Genomic DNA, 23,828 nt, shown 5'->3' on the forward strand with positions numbered 1-23,828 from the left:
AAAATGCCAACTCAAAAAGTCTTACACAAATAAGGACCTTTTATTATCTGCCTAGTGGAAATCCAGAGTTAGGGTGGGGTTCAGATTAGGTCACATGTTCTCCCAGTCATCGGGAAGAATGCCTTATGGTGGTTGCCTTGACTCTGAACTCAAGACCAAGTAAATAGGATGAGTTTACGAAGACTGTGGTAGGACTAATGAGAAATACACCTCTGGGCATGAGGTTAACTCCTGGGATCACATTCACTGCTACACAGTGAAGAGCGGGGCAAACACTGTTATCCATGTACATCTCCACATTCAGGGAGAGAAGGGATTGCTCTGCTTAACTCATTCCCATGTACTCACAAGTCTGACATGTAGTAAGAGCTCAGTGAGTATTTGCTGAATAAATGAAGAACTGGAGAAAAGAGTCTGGAACCACCTGGATGTCACTGATTCAGTGGAAGATACAGACAGCTTACAACCCAGTCCCCCAAATGGAAAGGGACAGACAAATGCAAGGATACTGTCTACTCAAGGACTTTGGACTTGGCCACAGGCCAGATGTGAAACGAGGAAAGGAGATGAAGAAGTTCAAGGTAGTTCTGAGCCTGGGATCAGAGGCTTTGGTTTTAGCTCCTGGCCTCATTTTTAACTCAGTGCTCTAGCACCCCAAGCAAGTACTAAAAAGGGGGCTGAGGACAGAATACATTCTCAAATCGGGGAGATACTGACCACAAGAGGTGAAAATGGATTCTTGGCGGAGCAAAGAAATCAGATATTACAATGGTGTGTAGTCTTCCTCCAAAACTCCACCCTCTCCAACAAAATCTTATCTCCTACTATTTAATTTCTCTTGTTAGGATGAATTTAAATTAAATAAAAATTTTCTCCTTAGGAGGGGACAATACTGAATTGCAAAAAGGGTTAAGAAATACTGAATTCAAGGATGAAGAAGATGCTTTAAGAGCAGTGTAGGACTGAGGAGGGAGGCTGTGGGGAAGAGAAACAGAACAATCTCAAATGTACACACATCTATATGTATTGACACACACCTTAGCTATTAAACAGACCATATTATACAGTTATAAATAATAGCCATAGAAATATATCTTTCAACTTGATTCATTTTTACTGAAAATTTACAAAAAAATTCTGAATATGGCATTGTATTTCAGCCAGGAAAATCTGCACTCCTCCACTGAGAAACAGACCAAAAAGGACACAGATGGGACTGGGCTGGTCTGTTTTGATTATTCTACCAGACATACATTTAAAAAATGTAACCATTAGAGCGGGCCATTGCCAAAGGGAAGTGAGCTTAAGTAATCTTCCAGGATTTCTTCCCACACCTACCAGTTACTCTGACATACAAAATAAACCTGTCTGAGTAAATCTGACAAGGGCTTTCAAATAAAAATATTAATGAAGTTTAGTTGAGCATTCAAATTCAATTGAGATAGAGGAAGAAAAGAGACATTGCCCAAAAGGTCTAAAATAAACACATCTGGAAAGCAGATAAATACAGACCACGAGAACCAATATGGGTCGGAATCCTGTTTGGGCCACAGGCAGGAAATTTCCTTCTCCAGCTATGTAAAGCGACCTGGAACACCTTTAGCTCTCGGTGCTTACCAACAGTGACAAGTAGTGCAGGTTACAGGCATCGTGAGGCCTCAGCAAATGACAGGCAGGGATGGGTCCTCCCTCCAGGGTTTCAGGGAAGATTCCTGCTTCACAAAGCCCGGTATCAGGGGAGCAAAGGGGAACAATACTGGTCACCATGATAAAAAGGTGCAAAAACATATTTTTCCTTTTAAATAACAACAACAATACAAAACCAAATGTTTAAACATTATATGCAATCTTAGGGAAGAAGACAAAAGGTCATTTAGAAGATCAGAATTTCAATCCAAATGTCACAAACCTGTATGTCCTATTCTACAGGAACTGTAAAACATAGGTTTTCTTATTCAGGTGTAAGAATTCAATTGTTTGCCTCTAAAGTTCAAGATAAGTGAGTTACTTATCACAAAAGACATTTCTGTTGCTATAGTTGAGCAGGCTGTAACGTTTTTCATTTTTAAGCTATAAGTTTTGTGATTATTTTCTTCAAAGCACCAGGTCCCCCCTCATCCCCCATCAAGAAGCTAGCATTATAACACAAAGGTTCTGATGAACTTTAGAAAAAACCTACACGGAAAAGTCTGATTTTCTGGGAAGACAGGAAAGTCACCCATTCTCTCCAGCAGTTAGAGAATAACCATTTATTCATCATTAACGACACAACTTTAGATGTTCAGGAAGGGGAGCTACGTCCCACACACTTTAAAATATTTGCTTTTAATTTTTCCCATTATAATTTTAAGTTTCTTTGCATGTTCAAGATGGTCAAGAAGCCCCTGAAGTTGATGCCAGCCTTAGAAGGAGGTCTCCTTTCCGTGTGGCAGCCGATCTGCCAGGTGACAAAGTGAATGTTATCTGTTCTGAGGCACAAGCAGCGGCACATGAACAAATCACTATAACCACCAACACTGTCCATTCATACAGTTTATTCCACTAGACTGCAACTTTATACACAGTACGAAGGGGTGTCCTGATAGCACACATAGTTTACTTCCTGTGCTGCTGAGGAACCATTAATTTTTTTACATGATATCATAATACCCTATCATTAAAACATTATTCAGTGAATTTTTGCCAACTACATATAAATGGAGATTTACCACACACACGGTGCAAGAATATCTTTGTAACATATTGGAATCACAACATGTGAATCTAAAATACATCACTGTCATTAGAACACTACTTTAAAATTACAATGCCATGTTATATTAGCCCAATTTGATTAATCTCTGTATACATCACAAAGCAGTTTGGTGGATAACTTCTTGGATGACTGGCAGTAGCTTCGAACTATGATTTCAAAAGAAATCTTTAACACACAATCGAAATTTTGGATTTTAAAAACTTCTTCTTTTGGGTATTCAATATTCTTAGACTCAAAATGGGATATTTTCAAATTTCTAGTCTCTGAAACATGGAGAATAAATGCAGCCCTCCCTTAGCTGAAAGGCTGGGGTTGTAATATTAGGTTTCGTAGAAACCTAAGAAAAGCATTGTATGGGGAGTGGGAAAGTGTTAAAAAGAAACACAATTTCTTTAAGAACTTGTTGGATTTCTCTGCCTCTCCCATCTCTGTGAAACACAGGGAAAGAATACTGCCTGCAATACGAATAAAGGCGTGTGTCCACGAAATCATGTTCCAAAGACAATGTTTGTAAACAAGTCAGAGAGAAACATTTCTTCATTTTCCCATTTTGTGGAGTGGGGCAGTGGGATGATATCAGTTAAATAAGAAAGAGAACTCCTCAGTCAAAGAACCACTTCATTACACACAAAATAGCTAGGAATAATTGCTGAAAATTTCTCATGTTTCCTCTTCTTTCCCCCAAAGTTTGAGAATGTTTGAAAGTTCAATAAATAGTAGAAAAATAATCCTTTACTTAGAAATATTGAGATGCATCACTCAGAGCTGAACATGAGTTCCATACAGCAATTGTGGTCTCTAGGTACCGCTAAGAAACAAAGTGAAATCTTCCAAGCACACACTTGCCTCCGGCGTGCCGCGCTCCCAGTCTATCTCTAGTTCAGCACATTTCTCTCTCTTCCAGTTAAGGAGAGCTGGATGTTTCTGGCTCCTCGGGACATTCCTCTGGCTCAGTGTAACGAAGGTTCCCAATGTTTCATTTATAGGTTTTGTCTCTATGTTTGGAGGTTTGCCTTCTGTTCCGTTCCGTTAGGATCATGGCAGGTTCATTTATCAGGCTAATTTCCCCTCCATTCCAGAACCAGCCTGCCACCTTCCCAAGTGCGGTTTTGTTGTTTCTCCTGTTGTCAAACATACTAACAGGCAGGACGGAGTTAAGCCGCCCCGGACAAAGCCCAAACACAAGGGGTTTCTTGCTGTGGATTTCATGCCGATTCTTCTTCCTCTAGAATATTCTGTATCTCCCAGATCCCGTCTTCTCACAGAGGGAAGGGGACTGTTAGCACTCCGCATCCACGGTGTGAACTGTCACGGCCGCCTGTAGGTGGTGGCTGTGATGGAGCGTGGGGTGGTGTAAGCGGTAGTGGTGGAACTTGTTACTTAGTAAGGCTGCGGTCTGAGGCGGGGCATCCAGGTCCAAGTCCTCGTCGTGGTTCCCCACATCCACCCCTGCTGACAAGGGGTCGTTGTTGCACGGAGGGTTTTCGCTGTCCTCCTGCGGGCTCATGGTGCTGTAGCCTGGAAAGGAACACAACGAACACATCGCTGAGAACGTCCCATGCTGGGAGAGGTCGGTTAGGACTTCTGGGGCACCAGCAGGTGTTCCTGCCTTTGCGCCACACAGATGTGAACGCTTGAGGCTCTCATCAGACGGTGAAGTGCATATTTTTAAAGACATCTTTTGTTGACTGTTTCATTCTTAAAACAATTACATGAGAAACACCTAATCATTTCAGACAATGGAGAAGTCTAGATAAGAAAAAAAATATATACAAGAACCCTTTCCCTAAAGGAACAAAATAAAAACTAAAATTACCTCATGTCCCATCTAATCCATACATAACCACCAGGGACATTTGGGGAACTCTCTGCCTATACTTTTCCCTGAGATAAGATTAAGATTATTTTTTATTTTAAAGAAAAAAAAAAAGACAAAAAAGGCAGGTTCGAGAAGAAGACCCTGACTGGAGTCAGATCAGTTGGGGGCTGGTGGGCAAAGCTGGGCTTCAAAACGCCAGGATGTGATGCGACCGTGAGAAGAAACTGCCGTGGTGACCACCACATGCTCTGCGGCAGGCGCTGGTGGCACATGTTCTTGCATGCCGAAGGTGGCAGTGTAGGTGAACACGGCTCACCTCTGCGCACAACCACACCAAATCACAACTAAACTAGAGAACAACCATCACTCAGAACTGTCAGAAAGTGAGCTGAATGAGAGTCCTACAAGTACAGAATTAAAGAAGAGACTACAATGTGGCTGATAGGAGGGTTGGAGACATGGAATGGGCTGGTCCCACACCCACCTGTGGCAGATAAAAATCAGGAGTGAAGGGTCCCAGCCCCACACCAGGCCCCCAGCCGTGGGTTCCAGTGCCAGGAGGAGAAGCCACCATAACTTCCGGTGGTGAAAACCAGTGGGGATTCAGGTTGTGGAAGACAGAAACTGCTGGACTCCTTGGCAGTTCCTTATAAAAAGCCTATGCACAGACTTGGTCAGATTCACTCAGACTCACTCCCTCTGAGCTCCAGTGTGGGGGAGCAGCAGACTGAGAGGCATCAGAGATGTACAGGGAGGAACTGAATTGTCTGGCATTAGAGCAAGAGCTGGGTGGCAGCTTTCTCTAAGACAGAAGTGCTGGCAGAGGCTGCCATTCCTTTTCTGAGTCCTCCTCCCACAGAGCCACAGAGCCAGCAGGTGGGTGCTGCATCTGAGATTCCATCAACATGGCTCACACTGTTTGCCTTGTCCTGGTGATTCCCTGAGGCCCTGCCCCACCTAAGCTATTTCCAGTGATTTTTCCATAGGAATGACCTGTCTTGGTTCATGCTTTAGATATTCTTAAATGATCTCAAACAACCAGCATATGGCTTCAGCAGGTCCTGTACCTCTAAGTTGCCCCAAGCCTGGCACTAACAGCAGTGGGCCTTGGTTCACAGCTTGGCTCCACCCAGGCACCTGCCAGCCCCCCCCAAGTAGCAGCCATCTGCTGATTGCTTTGTAGCTCATACTGTGTGGCCCTGGACAGAACACAGGCCGACCTTGGATGTGCCAACAGCAATAAGGGCTCAATTAAACAGGAGGGTGCACAAAGCCCACAGAGCAGGTGTGCCTTGAGTACTCAGCTTGGGTAATAGAGGAGGCTATACTACTGGACCCTACAAGACACCTACTACATTAGGCCACACTACCAAGCCTGGGGGATGTAGTGGCTCTACCTAATACATAGAAACGTACACAGGGAGGATACCAAAATGAGGAGACAAAGAAACATGGCCCAAAAGAAAGAATACAACAAAACTCCAGAAAAAGAACTAATCAAAATGGAGAAAAGCAATCTATCAGATGCAGAAAAGCAATCTATCAGAGGCAGAGTTCAAAATGCTGGTTATAAGATGCTCAAGGAAGTTAGTGAGGCCCTCGACAACATAAAAAAGATCCAGTCAGACATAAAGGATACACTAACTTAAATAAAGAACCATGTACAGGGAAACAACAGTAGCATAGATAAAGCTGCAAATCAAACCAGTGATTTGAAATATAAGGAAGCAAAATATACCCAAACAGAATAGCAAGAAGAAAAAAGAATCCAAAAAATACAAGGACAGTGTAATCAGCCTCTGTGACAACTTCAAGCATACCAACATTTGTATCATGGGGGTGCTAGAAGGAGGAGAGAGAGCCAAAAATTGGAAACTTATTTGAAAACATAATGAAAAGAAAACTTCCCTAACCTGGTGAAGGAAATAGACATACAACGCTAAGAAGTGCAGAGAGTCCCAAACAAGATGAACTCAAAGAGGCCCACCTCAAGACACATCATAATTAAAATGCCAAAGGTTAAAAACAATGAATTTTAAAAGCAGCAAGGAAAAAGCAGATAGTTACCTACAAGGGAGCCCCCATAAGACTATCTGCTGATTTTTCAAAACAAACTTTGCAGGACAGAATGGATTGGCAAGAAATAATCAAAGCAATGAATAGCAAGGACCTACAACCAAGATTACTCTACCCAACAAAGCTGTCATGTAGAATCAAAGGACAGATAAACAGTTTCCCAGACAAGAAAAATCTAAAGGAGTACATCACCACCAAATCAACAGTATATGAAATGTTAAAGGATCTTCTTTAAGAAGATGATCCAAAATATGAACAATTAAATGGCAACAAATACATATCTACCGACAACAGAATCTAAAAAACAAAATAAGGAAGAAGAACAGAAGCAGAATCATAGATACAAGGAATGTTTTGGTGGTTGCCAGATGGGAGGGGTGTGGGGGAATGGGTGAAGAGGTGAGGAGATTAAAAAGCACAAACTGGTTGTCACAGAACAGTCATGGGGATGTAAAGTGCAGCATAGGAAATGGAGTAGCCAAGGAACACACATGCATGACCCATGGACATGGACAACAGTGTGGGGACTGCCTGAGGGGGTGGGTGGGGGTGCTAAGTGGAGGGGGACTAAGGAGGAAAAACTGGGAAAACTGTAATAGCATAATCAATAAAATGTAATTTAAAAAATTCCTGCATACCAACATCACATTATTTTAATATCCATTTTACAGGTGAGAGAAGTAATGCTCAGAGAGCTTAATGAACCTGCCTAAAGGTCCCATACCTAATGAAATACCAACCCCACATATACCCATAGCAACTAGCAAAGGAATCACCTATTCTCTGAGGAAGCTGCCTCACTGTATTTAAAGATTAATTTCTTTTGGTATTCTAAGTAATACATGTTTCAAGAGAAAATGTCCCCATTGATCAAAGGATTCCATTCCAAGAACCTTGGCATGTTTTTAAATATTGCAAAAATCCCCTTTAACATTTTTGAGAAGTGACAGCTCATTAATATTTCCGCTGCATCTACAGTTAGCATCAATCAGCACTCACCCGTGGGTAGTGCATGTCACATTTGTGGCTGCGAAACTGACGTGCTTGCATACAGCCAAGCAGGAATAGCTGGTGGTGGAAAATGTGTGCTTTGTGCAAAAATGATAAAGGTGATTCTGTTCTCGCCTTAACCACTTGGCTACCTCGTCCCAAGGTGATTCTGTTCTCAATGAAACTTTTCCCAACTGAGAATTAGTTAAGCCAGTCCAATGCAAGAAATATTTATTGGGCAGCCTACCTACTACGTATAAGACACCATGCTGGTTACTGCAGGAGGTGCCGAGATGAAAACCTGGACCTTGCACAAGGAGCTCAAAAGCCAGTGCTTGAGAAATATGCAAAGGTATAAAGATGGCTAAATTCAAGTATTCACTTATTGAAGTCCACTATGGGGCTGGAGGGGAGACTATAAAACATGAGTAAGAGATGTCTCTTTTCTTTAAGGATTTCATAACCAAGTATGAGACAGATAGTCATGAAGCTAGGCTTATTCTAACGCAGATAATGGTAAATGTTATAATTGAGGTATAATTAAAATTCAAAGCAGGGAATCCCTACTTCTGGCTGGGGTAATGAGGAAGCATCACAGAACAACTCATATTTAATTGGTCTTAACTGGAAGAGTAGGAGTTTGGTAAGTGGATATGAGCAAAAGCACAAGTGAGCACAGAGGGTGGCGACCTAAGGCCACTCCTGTACCACGGGGCCAGGACGAGTGCTGGCAGGTAGCTGGAGAACCGGGCTGGTAGAGGGTGGAAAGGTGAGTTAAAGTCAGCCTATAAAGACCATGCCAAAGCACAGAAACGAGGAGGTAATGCAAGATTCTGTAAAGACCCCTGCCCTGAAATATGACCTAATCATTTCTGTGTTTTAAAGAGTTCTGATGGCAGCCTGAATGATGAATATAAAAAGGGAGAGGGGCACTTAGAAGGTTATTGCAACAGCCAGATGGGAGATGAAGAACTGAAAGTAGGGGTATGGAATTGGGCAGATTTAAAATGTATCTTTGGGGTGGAAACAATAGAAGTCGGTAAATAATTACACATGGGACATTGCAGGGTGAGGGAACTGTGACTTTGAGTCAGGGTGATTAGAAAGGGTGAACCAAAGATTCTGAGTTTTGGGGAAGAAGATGAATTTGGTTTTTGTTTCCCTTGATTGTGAGTCTGTGGGTCACAAATGTGGGGACGTCGGAGCAAACGAGATCACTGATATATGTGCCTGCTATCAGTGAGTGGCTTTCGGGAGCCAGGTGCCAGGCAAGGGGCTCAACCGGAAAAGGACTGAGGTGAGCACCAGACTCTGAGAAGTCCACAGCCAAGAAGAGAAACACAGGTGCTAACACAGAGATTGACCAGAAAGTACACCAAGGAAGGATACTTGAGGAAGGGACACTTGCGGTGGCCCTCACAGGACAGGAGGAATTCATTAGGAGAAGGAAGGGGTGGAGGAAAGGTGCCGCAGGCAGGGAGATGAGCACATGCATGGACAGAGCAGCCCAACAGGCTCCAGTGGATTGGTGCACGGTGAAAAGCTTGGTGTGTGGGAAGGAAGGACATGGGAGACATGGCTGGACAACGAGGCTGGGCCAGATCAACAAGGCCGGTCAAAGCTATTGTACAAGTTAGGATTTAGGAATGGCCGAGGGCAGGCAAATGGCAAAGACATACTGTGTATTTTGAGGTGCTCCCTTGTGGCAGTGAGGAGGCTGGGAAGAAGGAAAGAGGGATCAGGGGCTCAGAAGACAGGGCTGGCGCATCCCCTGGAGGAGATGGTGAGGATGCAGGTGGGACAGCAGCAGTGTCTCCGTGGGGCAGCTGTGGTGACTCAATGGCGCACACTGACCAGAGAGTTGACGTCCTGGGATCAGGTCAGTGTTTCTAGGTTCAGAGGCTGAGGAAACTGTGACGCCTTCACACCAGACTAGGAGATCAGGCATGGCAGTGCTAAGTCTAGGATGTAAGAGTGGCCGCTAGGCTCTAAGACCTCAGTCACAAAGTGCCACACACACTCAAACCACCGCTGGCCTACCTGTAAGGGGCTGAAGCCACTTAGTAGTTTTAGTAAAAGTTCAGTGTGTGTTAATTATTTCTGGACAACTGTCAGAGCTAGGCTGTCTTTATCTTTCCTCCAAATACTCCTGGGCAGCCTCCTGTCTCTGCTCATTTACACACACACACACACACACACACACACACACACACACACACACACAGTAGCTGATCATTCACTTTCACATCCCTGATATAAAATTCACGGTGGGCCATCTGCCTGGCTCACCTTCCCACCTCTCCTTATCTTGCTGTTGTGCTCCATGCTTCAGTCTGAGGGTCTTCTCCTGGAAGTATTCCCACCCCAGCCCCCAACCCCCACCAGTGTCCCCTCTGTGAGTTTAAACAGCATTCTGTGCACATCTCTATCTTAGATTTTACCATATTATAATAAAATATAGGGCTATCTTGTCCATTACCAAATTCTTTCTAAAAAAAAAAAAAAACAACAAAAAACAAAAGGACTTATTTATCTCTGTACTCCTAATATTCAATGCAATGACTCACACAAGTCAGGCACTTAAAAAAATCATATAATATATGCCCAAAGCAAAGGTACCAGTGATTTTTTTTTAAGTTATCTATGGTGGGATTCACCAGCTTCATCTAAAAATGAAGACAATCTGAGGTTCACTGGGCCTGCCCAGGGACTCTGACGTAGGGTCCAGGGAAGCTCTGAACCAGACTGGCTACAGACCCAGGGCGGCCGTGATAGTACAGCTGTCCCAAGGCAACCGGGGGTGGAGGCACCCCCAATTTCCTGGTGCTTTCTGATGAGAACCCCAGCAGAGGCCCCTCCAAAGTGAACCCCACACTGCGGGGCCATTCAATTTAATTTGCTCAATCCTTCTGTAACTTACTCAGACCTCCTTCTATCCCAGGAATTAACGGAAATCTGAAGGAAGGGAGCAAGATGTGGAGAAGCAGGAGCAAGCCAAACACACACTCCCACTGAACATGTTAATTGTTTACTCAGTGCCATGCAATTCGGTTGGGCACCAGGAACAGCGATGAATAAGACAGACTCCATCTCTGACTCATGGAGGAGGAAGCATTGTTTAAAACACAAAGGGTATTTGCAAATACCTTCAAAGGCAAAAATTCTTTACTATCCAAAAGTGTATGCAGAAAAATCTCTGCAAAAACTATCTCACCAAGACAAAGGCTTCAGGGAGGAGGTCAGGTGTCTATTAATAGAAGAGTCGAGATTAATTAAGCTTCGGATCTATGGAAGTCTGCTTCTCTTCAGCTGATGGTTTCCAAGACACTTCTCTTGATGGTTGGGGATGTCAGGTCTCTCTGGGGACTACTCACCACCTTGTGGTCACAGAGAGTAACTGCAGGATAACATCTGCACCTCTAGAAAATGGTCTCCTGCTGCACCGTGCAGTTTTTGATCAGGGTTTCAAGGTTCGATATTGGCCTGTTGAATCTTTTGGAATCTGATTCACTAGTGAAAATTGGCCTGTTACCAAGAAATATATTGCTTCATATACCTATGCATAAAGTCTCTAATAAGATGGTAACCAAAACAGACTCATAACGAACAAATATATATTGGTAGTTTTTAAGTTAAAAATAAACCAGTAGATGATTAGATGGAACATGGTATTTTCACGAGGAATCATGGGCAAAGGCAGATATCTAATGGAAAGCACAGCTAGGTAGTAACTGTTTTTAACCTCCCGTGACAGTGAGAATTGACAGTGACAGTTGACAGCTGAGTGCTGACAACAATTATTTTATGTGGCCCTAGCATACTGACAAAGATCACCCTACTTTTGAAAAACCACTTCGAATACAGTTTTTTTAAGATACAAAAATTAGATTATTTTGAACTACAAAATTCTCTTGGCCACATTAAATATTTCTAAATAAAAAAATGCAGCCTGGTAACATTTAATTTTAATTCTAGGAATATTACAAGTCTGAACCAACCCACAAAAGTCTAGTGTGTGTGGTATTCATATATTTATCTATGCTGCTCTTTTGACTTTCCTTCTGTGAATCAGATCCCAAAACTCTGTGCAAATACGCTCACCAAGTAGCAAAGAACCACAGACCTCTGATTCTACCAGCTCCAGGGCCCGTGGATGACAATTCCCCCCAGGGTCTCCCACATCTTCCCACCTTCTTTGTTCCATTCTTTTAAGAAAGCTGTCATATTCAGCCTTTTATCCGTCTTAGGAAGACACTTTCGGTTTCCTCCTGGACTGTAAATTCCTTGAGGGCAGAGTGGGGATGGAGGCGGGGAGGTCCACCCTGAGCTCCCGTCTGCCATACATTATTGCATTTAATCCTCACAACAACACTACTGAGGAGGAGTTTCTAATCGTGTTGTAAGAACTGGGAAATGGAGGTCCAAAGCAGCCGCGCTAAGGCCTCACAGCCTGTAAATAGGAAGAGAGGTGAGATGCCAAGTGAGCTCTGCTTGACCCTCTCCTATAAGCCCTTTTGCACCATGGCTGCCTCCCATAAATGACACCTTCCTTTTCTGTGACTCCCTGCCCTGTGCCTACCAAAGGGCAGATGCCAATAGTCACCACATAGGAAAGCACACAGATGAGTAAGAAGCGTGCTGACAAAACAATCAGATTAGCTCCTTTCTTTAATGTGTACACACATACAGCTCATCCTCTGGGCATGACAAGGACATTCACTCGATGCCACCAATTTGAGTGACCCACCATAAGGATTCAGGGATATGAAAACATGCAGTTAAGTGCTATTGATTTTGTAGTGCATCTGGAATCACGTGGAATGTTAATATCTCCCACTTCTTTTAATGTTGCACTCTGTCTGCACAAGAAACTATTTTTTTATTCCTTGGGGATAACAGGGATCCAATTATTGTGAAAAATGAAAGAAACCAAGCCCTCAGCTAGATTCCTTGGCTTTCAGATACTGACACTGCACTATTCCTTTTATCTAAGCTGTTGCTTCACATGCCATTTTACTAAGACAATGGGAGAGCTAATGGAACATCGTCACCGTCACTCAGAATTGCAGTGGCACTCAGAGTTCCAATTTCATATTGAAGCAGTTTCTACTGGGGGAGAAAAAGGGGGAGGTGGAGGGAAAGGGTGAGGAAGAGAGAGGCAGAGGGAGGAAGGGAGTGGGGGAGAGACAGAAAGGACTCAGTATTTCTGCTGAATAAGAAATTATTTCTGTTGAACTTTAGTAGCCTCAAATCTGTTTTATTATTCAAAGGAGAAGAGGCACAGAACTGCCTGGCAGAATGCATTTATGAATGTTCAAAGGTTTTTAGTGAAAAAAGGCAGAAAGTCAAAGAAACTGGGAAAAAATTTTTGACTCTCCATAGAAATCCAACGTTTCTATTTAGTTGGTGGGAACAATGTCATTCAGAGCTCAAATTAACAGTCTCCAGTTTACACTCAGAGCTTTAGCTTCTATGTTCCAAAGGGAGTCAGAATACCTGGCTGGCTTGTGAAAGGCCGCATTGGTTGCTTTGACGAATATCCACACCTGCATTTTTTAGCACAGGTGTGGGAGCACCGTTTGAAGACGTGTTTTTTTCCCCCCCTCTCCAGGGTATATGTGGAGAAAGCAGAATTGAAGGCATGAATGCATTATTTATGGATTAAAAAGAAACAACCCGGGTTCTGAGAAGAAAATATTTCTTGAAAATTAAACAGTTATATGAAAAATAAAAGGATTTTACAATTACAGGAGAAGTCTGAACCCCCCGATTCTGTTTCTGTGCACCTGCGGCAGTGCTGTGACTGCTGTTCTCCTCGACGACAAGCTGTGTGGACCTAGGGGGTGGGGAGCAGCTGAGGGGTGGCCGGTCTCTGGTACAACATGTGGACTTTATAATCCACAGTTGGCTTGGTCCTCAGCACCTTTCCACAGTTCAGCCTGCAGCCCCCCTGAGCATCCTACAGGTGCTGTGTACAACTCGGTGACTGTATGCACTGGCCCTTTCGCCCTGACTTTCTTTCCTTCCTCATCCTTCAAGGCCCCGTGCCAATGCCTCTTCAATGAAACTTTCCCTGAGTCTCCCAGGCAAGGCTGGAAGGCAGGGAGGGGAATGTCAGAGTCCCCAAAAGTACGCACCTGGTAGAACCCTTGATGTTGTTGGGAAAAAATTTCTGAGTCTCCATAGAAATTCAACGTTGGACAGTAGGACCTATGAGGCTGCTGATCTACCGAGAATCAAGTGGGCTGGTAAGCAGGTGTCACTTAGACAATCTGAATCCCCATTCATGGAGAAAACCTAGGAAGCCCTCTGTGTGTCGAGGTCGTCTCACCTACATCCAGGAGTGCTGAGACACATGCGAAACCACCCCTGGGCTCTTTATAAAAGGGTCATGTGTGTTTTAGGAAAACCATGTCAAAATAATTTGTTTGAGCACAGTACAGGAAAGAGAGAGAAGAGAGGGTATGAGCACTGGTCCACAAGAGTCCATGGGTTCCTCAGGCCCCTCCTGTACAGGGAGCTGGACCTTACCGTGGTCACTTTCTGTTCCCGATCGGCCCCAGTAGCGACGCCTCCTTTCCGGACTGTGGGCATGCCGTTCGATGACCGCGGCTATGAACCGAGTATTGCTGACTGTGGAAGGCAAGGATGGTTAGTTACTCTCATGCCAGCACCCCTGTCGGATCAAGTACGTTTTCTCGGAGCAGGCTCACTCACACGCTGGGGTTATACTGTGGAGAGCCAGAATATGTAATTTTTAGAGAACCCTGAGGATTAAGGGAGTTGCTTTTAGAACTGGGGCAGGGAGAGGTCCCTAATTACCTGTCTCTGACATGCATCAACAAGATATGTTCCAAGTAGTTGAAGGCCAAACTATCTCAACATTAATGGAACTCTCTTTTGATAAAGAAATGCTCCTTTGCCCCTGACTTGTATCCATTAGTTTAGGGACTAAAAAATGCATACTTGAGGATTCCCTTCCTAAAATACTATGCGGGAAAGTAAGGAGGAGGAGGAAAAAATGGAAGAGTGAGGTGTCTTAGGCCAGAGCACTGAATTTAAAAAAGAACATCATGAAATCTTTTGAGATTTTCTAGAACAAATCAAACACCTACACTTATTCCTAATGAAAACGGCAGGGTGTGTGTGTGGGGGGGAAGGCCCCATCATGTCACATCTCCTTAAACTTTAATATAAGCCAACAGGATATAACCAGGAATACTGATTCTGGATTAGCCTCCTGCTGACACCTGCGCGGCGTGGCATGCATACTCACTGATGCCTCTGTCTTCATGGCTGTCATCATCCCTTTCATCTCTGTCGTTCTCCAGGTTGGACATACGCACTGACATTTCTGCCCATCGTTAGAAAGAGAGAAACATAACTATTTCATCACACAAAATCAACCACTTCAACACCCCGGGGAGTCTCATCGGATGGCTGAGTGACAGCTTCCCATCGAGAATGAGTCCAGTCTTGGAAAAGAATGAACAGATACCCCATCCTTTTTTCTTTTCCTTTCTTTCTTCTTCTTTTCTAATGGAGGGGAGAGCAGGACTCACAAGAGAGAGAATAGGGGGTCAGTCAAACCTGACACTGATTTCTGAAGAAACAGCAGAAGAGAAGTTGATAGACTGACAATTCTACTAAAGTGCCCGAAACAGGAGGAAGGGGCTGCACACCACAGCTGGCTGTGCTGATGAGATGGCGTCACATAATCTTATAAAAGGTCAGGCATCAGTGAACACTGGCTGGCAGCCGTCCTCAGTCTAACAGAACCTTATCAAGGGGAAAGAGCTTCGTGATTAGCCCTGCTGTTAAATCAGGCTGCATTATCCCATGATCCCCCATCAGGACCACGGCCAGAGCGAAACATGCCGACATCACCTGTCTTCACTGCTGCAGAGTGAGCTCAGTGCTGCTGGCCCAGTGCAGCAGGAAGGCTGAGTGAGCTCACACCAGAGAGCTCAGGTCGGCATCTGCCCAGGGGCTTTGAGAAAGGAGGGCGGTTTTGTGCCTCACAAAGGAACACATGCACCACATTCAACTTTTGGTGTGGAAGCCATGATTACAGATTAATCATCTTGTACCTGGCTTCATTTACCTGTCCTGTTCTAAGAGAGGTGATCATTCCTTTGAATGTGTATCCATTCACAATATATAATAAAATACAATAACAGCTGCGGTAAGAATAATTCATGTTCTTGCCAATAGTGCCTTGGGGTATCTTTGGTCTGCCAGTGTCTTTGGCGCAGCAAAGGCAATGCATCTGAGTCGAGGGAAGAAGAAAATTTCCCACTCAGTGTTCCAGCTCCCCAGCCGGCCTGCTCCAGAGGCAGCCTGTGGTGGGGGAATGCTATGTAAGAAAAGGGAGGACCCAGGAATTTCCTAGGGAATCAAAAGGGGCTGAGGGAGGAAAGCAGGCTTTGGGGGCTTCTGCATCCACTCCGGAGAGGCTGAAAATGCAGCACGGCTCTCATAACGGCGCAGAGACTCACCCAACTGGCCACTGTCCTCTGGCCCAGGAGCCACCTACAACAAGGACGGCTGCTGCCTGCTGGGGCAGCTCTGAGATTTGTTCTGAGCTCACCTTGGGCAGCCAGAGGAGACATGTGCTGATGGCTGCGGCGGTGGATCTGGTGGCGGTAGGCGTACACGGCGAGGACCAGGACCATGATGCATCCCATGATGCCTCCAGCCACGGGGCCCACAGGGGCGCTTTTAATCATGTTCAGGGTGACCACCTCGTCGCCTTCAGGAAAGCAAACAGACAGATGTCCTGTGTAAGGGTTTCCCAAGTGCAGTGGCAGGAGCAGGGATGGTGGTAAAATGGGAAGGAACAGAGCATGGCAGGGGTTTGGTGAAGATAAGAGGAGCTGCTTTAAGCTTTGACTTCCTCAAAATGCACCAGAATTCAGGAGCAGTGATTTCATTTAATTCCTGGTTCACAGAAGAAATGCTAATTGCTCAGCAGAGCGAGAGCATAATTAGCAAGACCTGGAAAAACCAGTGAGTAGATGAGAATCAGAAATAGGTGGTGGCCAGTGTTGGGAGCCCAAATCCCTGGGCGGGGTGTGGGGGGGGGGAGCGCCAGGGGAGGCTGCACTTGGAAGAGAAGTACAGAGGGGAGAACAAGGGGACCAATCTCACAGAAATAAATGGCACCAGGCTTATTCAATATGTGCTCAAAAGATTGCATTTCAAAGCTTATGGGTTCCCTTTAAAACACCACGTGCACTTTTTAGACAGAAAACTGCAGGTGGGCATATAAAGTGACTTTCTCGAGCAAGGTCACTTCCTCCATGTGCTAACCTGGCTCAGCAGTAACACGTGAGCTCAGAGCCCTGCCTCACACAGGGGCTCTGCTGCTGCAGACAGGCTCCTGTGGGGAGACGTTAATAACCGAGGTATTAACTGAGGGCTTAAATATTTGCCTCATGGGCCAGCTAAGCTTTAGGAGTTTGTGCTAACCCTGGGAAGACGCTGAGAAAATCTGACCATGGGGTACAGGTGGTACTTTTGAGGTCCTGGGGCCTGACCCCAGAGGCTTTCTTCCCTACAGTGTCCCCACATCCTCAGGCACTCCAGCTACACTGGGTAGCTCTGGCTTCTGTGGACCCCGAGGCCTTAAACAATGATTTGCAGCCACAAGACTTCGAGCTCTGCAGAAGTTGTGAGGGACAGTGGCAGCAGGAAATGGGTGTGCAGTGGTCCCTCCGCCCATCACGGGCCCTGTACTCTGACAGCTGGAACTCGCATTCAAACAGACTCTAGGGTTCAGCTACACAGAGATCAGGCCTGATATTTCTCAGAACAAGCTTTATAGGAATGAATTCCAGGCTTGCAAAATTTGGCAGGACAGAAGGCTGTTCAGTCTGCTGAGAATATCTAGCCAGCTTTGAAGGTAATCATCTGCCTTGGTTTTGTAACGAAAAACTGTTGGCAAAGGGATCAGGGAAGGAGAGGGTCAGTTTAAGACTTCTGTCTGAGCATTCAGACAGAAAAATGTGTATTCAAGAATCACATTACAATGGGTTCTCAACAGACATACCTATTGCTCCCATGTCATCGACGTAGGGACTTTTGGCTCCCACAATCCCCCCAAAGCATTCTTTCTGGGGCGCACAGTAGGATTTGTCCAGGTGAGTCTTTCCGTCACTGTCCACCATGCACCACTCACAGTCCAGCACGCCAAAACAGTCCCTGCCAGAGAGACGACGAGGAGAGTTCCAGGAAGCAGTGTCAGGCGGGGGGCACGCGGGCTGGGGCCTCAGACAGCACTCAAGAGATCCATTACCTATTCGTGCTGTAGCTCCCTGAGCATTCGTTTCCTTTCCTTGTAAAGTGAGAACAGCAGTGATCTGCTAGGGGAGAGCTGCTCTATGTCCCTCAACAACTGGGAAATGAGAGCTGAAGCTGCTGTCTCTGAGTCAGACCAGGAAATACACACAGCACGGGTGAGTGCAGGAATACTCAAAATCATCTTAAAAGACCAAATGGCCACAAGGTTTGTTAGACTCTGAACTAACATCCCCCAAGTGTACGGTCATTTAAAAGAAAAAAAAGAAAGGAAGGAAGAAAAAAAAGATCAAATGATTTTGGGAAATACCTGGGAAGTTAAACATTTTATTACTGTCAATTTCTTAGAACTTTTAATAAGCTAAGAGAACTATGACTCTCCAGAGAGTATGTGCAGTGTTTCTCAAACTTAATTCACTTTGGCTTATTGTATAACATCTCAATTTATCTGATGCCCTACCATTCCTTTGCCAAAATCTACACCAAAAGGAGAACTGGCTGCCCTTCCTACCTATTAATTCTGTCTCATCAAATGGTAACCTGCAGCTGTATACATAATAAAGAAATCACCCACTGCCACCCCTAGGGAGGAGAGGGAGGGAGCAGGAGACATGAAGTTTGTCATTCTTTAAACAAGCTGCTTTTCCAGGAAGAATACCGATCAGTTTCAGTGTACGCCAAACACAGTCTTCACTGCTGGGCTCTGGTTCTGGAGCCTTTGAGTTGCTGCTCCTTGCCCTTGCTTCTTCATGCCACGTTCCCTCACTCATTTACCTTCCTATTTTACCTCAAGAATAACTTTCTCACCTATTTGTAACATGGTACAAATGCCAAGTTGCAGTAACAAGTGAAAACCGGACAAGCTTAAACCTGGTGGATAAAGGACTTATGGGTATCAGTTTTGGATCTGGAAAAAAATAGATACTACCTTTTAAAACATCAAGAATGGGAGTGATAAATACCAGCTGGGAAAGCTCAGTGAGGATGCCAGTCACTGGACTTTACTAGGTTCTGCTCCCAGAACCATCATGCTGACATACAATAAGTGCTGGATGCAGCTTACCCACTTTCCATCCTTTGACTGCACCTGCTGTTGACACATTGGTGAAGAGCATCTTGCAGGCCAGGGTCCGTGGCTGTGTACGTCACTGGCTCCTGATGCACCTCGCAGCTTGGGTTTCTATTTGGGAATAAGTCTAGAGGTTAGGACCACATATATTCCAAACTCTTGTGCCCCTGGCCCCTGTGGTGTCAGGCAGATCTGGGTTTGAATCCTGGCTTTGCCACTTAGATATATAAAGTCTTAGGAGAGTCACTTAACTACTCTGAGCTTCGACATGTTCATCTTTATGTACAAAATAAATAAGTAAATAAATGAGGAAGTCATAGGTATTTAACAAAATAGGAAAACATACAGTCTAAAGCAGCTGCTACCTTCCCTCACTCGCCATTCTAAAGCTTACTTTTCAGAGGTGACCACTGTTAATAATTTAATGGAGTCCTTTTAGATATTTTTATATGCCTAAATAAACATATACAGTTGACCCTTGAACAACATAGGTTTGAACTATGAGAGCCCACTTAAATACACTTTTTTTTTTCCCAGTAAATTCCTGTCTTGTTTTTGATCTGAGGCTGGGAGTATGCAGATGCAGAGGGCTGACTCTACACATTATTCAATGCCATTTTACAGAGTAGCATCTGCGGATTCTGGTATCCACGGAGGGTCCTGGGACCAATTCCCTGCATATACTGAGGGGCAATTAAACTTCTGGGGAGCCAAAAGTTTTCCACATATTTCAACTGTGTGGGGCATCGCATCCCCTAACCCCCACTTTGTTCAAGGCTCAACTGTACTAGTATGCATGCACACACTTTAAGTTCTGGACAAGAGACTTATCATAATTTATTTAACTGGTCTTAAAATTTTCCACTAACATCAATAATGCTATGTTATGTGTGAGCATGTGTGTGTATGAAAGATACCTACATATTTATCACAGGTGTAATTTGAAAACTAAGTTGCTTAATGTGCATAAAATATCTGGCACATGTTAATGCCTGTAACAGTCTCATATCTTTTGTATATAGCACATTACTGTTAATTCTTCCACAGCATTTAAATTTAAACCAGGAAGTGGACTTCATTTTAAGGCACTACTGAGCTTGAAATATGGCTCACTGAACAGTTATATCAGTAGAATGAATTATCGCCTTATGTCTCTACCCAAAACAAACCTATAAACAAGACTCAAGATGCACCGGACTGTAAGACATGTAGGTTTTAGAGGAGGAAAATAGGAAAAAAATTTTGAAGCAAAAACTGTGGTAAAATATTTAATAATCTGTGTGACCTTGCTCCACTGCTGCCCCGCCACAGTGAGCCAGGTAAGCTACATTCAGACTATAAGACGCACCCCCCTCATTTCCATCCAAATTTGGGGGAAAAGTGCATCTTATAGTCTGAAAAATATGGTATATATTCTCGTACATAGTACATAATTTTTTTTTTTACCGGTTCTCTGCATTAGTGAGGTTGCCAGTACACTCATTGACCTCTAGAGGGCACTCACAGGGACATTCACATTCATTTTGTTCCATTCTGAAAAGCAAGAAGAAAGTTACTATGTAGAGGGTGAATAACAAATTATAAATGCTTCTGTAACCAGGGTTTTCCTTTTCTCCAGGACATACCCAGCATTTTGTTTATTTTGCAGATGCTACTTCAGAATGACTGGCATCAGATAAAATATTCAATGGCATGGTAAATAGAGAATATGACCCATTGCATTTTTACCGGTGACAGTTGAGACAGAGCCGGTCCACCATGCTACAAGCACAGAAGGCAAGAGAGTCGCACGTCTCATTGACGATGCCGACAAACGCATTGGTTCCCGGGATCCTCGCCAGTCTGTATTTGGAACAGTGGCTGCCATGCACAAGGTTCGTCAAATCCCCCTGTAGACAGCGGAGGTGTCAAAAGTGATAAGACAACAATGCAAGACTCAGCCTCACCATGGTGAACGCACCCCTCAGTCATGTGCTGAAAATAGCTTATAACAAAACTTAATTTCTGATTACAATAGTAGTACTGTTAAAAACCTAGAAGGTAAAATTCATTTATAATCCCATCATAGATAATTCTCATTGAACTACTGTGTACGTATCATTTATTCATTTATCTATGCTTATAAAAATAAAATTTTCATAAATGTTTTTGTAATCTCTTTTCTCCTTAACACCTAACAATAATCATAAAGTGGAAAAAATGCAACAAATCAATGAAAGACAGCTTTCTGATACGGAATAGTTTGAAATTTATTCAAAGGCAAACCTAAATAACCAGAAAACATGCATTTCCCTCTCCCCAAATAAAAACAACTGTTCTTTTACAATAATAAAATTATTTAAAAACCAAAGTCTCTTTAAGAGGCCAGTGTCCCGCTTCTAGAATATTTTAAAAAATCCAAGGAAAGCATTCTGTAACAAGAAAATGTGATAGCCAGTTTCCTGAATTGCCAAATTTGCCACCACACTAGAAAATCAGAGATTCAAAAGCGACATTGCAACACTCAGCACAGCCATTTTTAACTCCATGTGGGTCATATGTAGTAAGTAGGCCAGTTATTTAAACACATGCTTGTTTCCAAACCAGTACCCCCTAGATGTCCTTGGTTCAAATAAGCCCATCTCTGAGAATCACAGCTCTGAGTGGGTGCTGGAGGTCTGGATGAATTTCCCACTGCCTAGCCAATGCCTGCCTCTACAATATAAGCAACGATATGGGCTTTGCATTTTGTTAGCTCCAAGACCCAGGAATAGGAATGCTCCACTTCCATGTTGGGATAACTTACACCGCTAAGACATTATTCTAGTTCATATGGAGGTGGGCAGAAGTAGGTTTACAGTTGTGAGCACACGAGACAGTTTCTTGTATTATTTACTAATTACTGTATTATTTTCCCTATGAATAACCGTAAACCTACTTTTGCCCACCACTGTATTTCACTAATATTTGTGTTTCTGAAAAATTTCTGCTGGAGTATCCTGGTGTCGTCTCAGGAAATCATTGTACAAGTAGATCAGACACAGAGTAATTGAGACTTTCCGATGACAGACTTCCTGGCAGCCTCCCTCTGCCTATACTCGGGTCTCGCAGTGTGCTCTTTAAAGAGGACGTGGGGTCTGAACAGAGTAATGATGACTTTCCTTGCTTTGAACACACTATCATTTTAATATATTCATTTTTAAAATTATCCCCCCCCCAAACAACTTTTTTGCAATTACTTTTTTTTGGGAGGAGGGGGGTCACTAAGTTTAGATTTTCATTTAACCTATCATATCTTCAGAATTAATATTTAGTTATATATTTAGTGATACAAATACCTGTTTTTAAATAAAAAGCTTAGTTCTTTTTTTCTTTTTTTAAAATTTTAATCGTTGTTCAAATAGTTTTCTCCTTTTTACTCCCAATCCAGTCACCCCTCCAACCCTCCCCATTTCCCTCCCATTATCACCCTCCCCTTAGTTTATGACCGTGTGTCCTTTAAGTTTGTTCCTGTGAACCCTTCCCACTGTCTCCTTAAATTCCCTCTACTCTCTTCTGTGGGCACTGTCAGCCTGGCCTCTATTTCAGTGTCTTTGGTTATATTTTTGCTTGTTTCTTTGTTTTGTTATTTAGGTTCCTGTTAAAGGTGAGATCATATGGTATTTGTCTTTCACTGCCTGGCTTGTTTCGCTTAGCATAATGTTTTCCAGCTCCATCCACGCTGTTGCAAAGGGTAGGAGCTCCTTCTTTCTTTCTGCTGCATAGAATTCCATTGTGTAAATGTACCATAGTTTTTTGATCCATTCATTTACTGATGGGCATCTTGGTTGCTTCCAGCATCTAGCTATTGTAAATTGTGCTGCTATGAACATTGGGATGCATAGGTTCTTTTGAATTGGTGTTTTAGTATTCTTAGGATAGAGTCCCGGCAGTGGAATTGCAGGGTCAAAAGACAGATCCATTTTTAGTTTTCTGAGGAAGTTCCATACTGCTTTCCATAGTGGTTGTACCAGTCTGCAGTCCCACCAGCAGTGTACAAGGGTCCCCTTGTCTCCACAACCTCTCCAACACTTGTTGTTTGTAAAAGCTTAGTTCTTTTAAATAACCTTTGGCTTTGAATGTTGGTTCTGACATTACCCATTTCTGTAGTCTCCGATGTAGGATTATTTACAAATCATCCTAACGATCTTAAGAAAATCCTTAAGATCTTTAACCACACCCAGGTAAGTTTGCAGTCCCTCAAATCACACAGTGTTCGGCTGAGGCAAAGACAGTACTTTTGGAAGGTGTACATAAGAACTCCTGTCTTACATGGTGGATGACCAAGAACTGACTGAGGGTGGCTTTAGGAAATCCAGGAGACCGAGTGAGTTCTAGAAGATGAGAAGGCAGAAACCCACGGTGCCACATACATTTATACAAGAGAGTGGGAACAGACTTCAGCAGACATTTCGTGCCTGTGAACAAACAAAACTAAAAAATGCCATGTGTGAGAACTCGGGCTTTATATTCCACAACTGTCATACTGCGGAGCTGGACTAAGGTCCTGCCCTGTCCTATCGTTCTATAATTCTAATTCAAGGAAACAGCCAAGAGTAAAATAGACATTAACATTATTCTATTTTACATTCCACAGTGGGAAGGGATAGGAGAGGGGTAAGGAATCAACTTACCACAAGGCTCGTGTTGAATTTATAAAACCTCTGGACTGTCCTGTCACTGAAGCTGTTGCACAAGTTTTTCTTCACAAAGTTGGGGTGGTTCAGGATATCATTTGCCACCAGGGGCTCCTAACAAGGCCAAGCAGAAGACAAATGCCACGTCACCAGTGAGCTGCAGGC

At 43.7% G+C, this 23,828-nt stretch overlaps 1 protein-coding gene across 3 annotated transcripts in view; it reads right to left on the bottom strand.

Moving 5' to 3' along the window:
* Positions 1–2,519: 2,519 nt before the first annotated feature.
* CACHD1 (cache domain containing 1) overlaps positions 2,520–23,828 on the bottom strand; it is a 207,095-nt gene continuing 185,786 nt past the window's right edge. For all 3 annotated transcript variants that reach the window (XM_045835536.1, XM_045835535.1, XM_045835534.1), the window contains 9 exons: positions 23,661–23,777; positions 20,737–20,897; positions 20,455–20,541; positions 19,003–19,119; positions 17,692–17,843; positions 16,231–16,392; positions 14,917–14,994; positions 14,172–14,273; positions 2,520–4,273 (listed from right to left, as the gene is read on the bottom strand). In XM_045835536.1, coding sequence (XP_045691492.1) covers positions 4,035–4,273; positions 14,172–14,273; positions 14,917–14,994; positions 16,231–16,392; positions 17,692–17,843; positions 19,003–19,119; positions 20,455–20,541; positions 20,737–20,897; positions 23,661–23,777 — 1,215 coding nt within the window. In that variant the 3' untranslated portion in view covers positions 2,520–4,034. The remainder of the gene's footprint in view (positions 4,274–14,171; positions 14,274–14,916; positions 14,995–16,230; positions 16,393–17,691; positions 17,844–19,002; positions 19,120–20,454; positions 20,542–20,736; positions 20,898–23,660; positions 23,778–23,828) is intronic.

This window comes from Phyllostomus hastatus, unplaced genomic scaffold (genome assembly GCF_019186645.2).
Source record: "Phyllostomus hastatus isolate PE091 unplaced genomic scaffold, TTU_PhHast_1.1 phas_contig_209, whole genome shotgun sequence".
NCBI classification, from domain to species: Eukaryota; Metazoa; Chordata; class Mammalia; order Chiroptera; family Phyllostomidae; genus Phyllostomus; species Phyllostomus hastatus.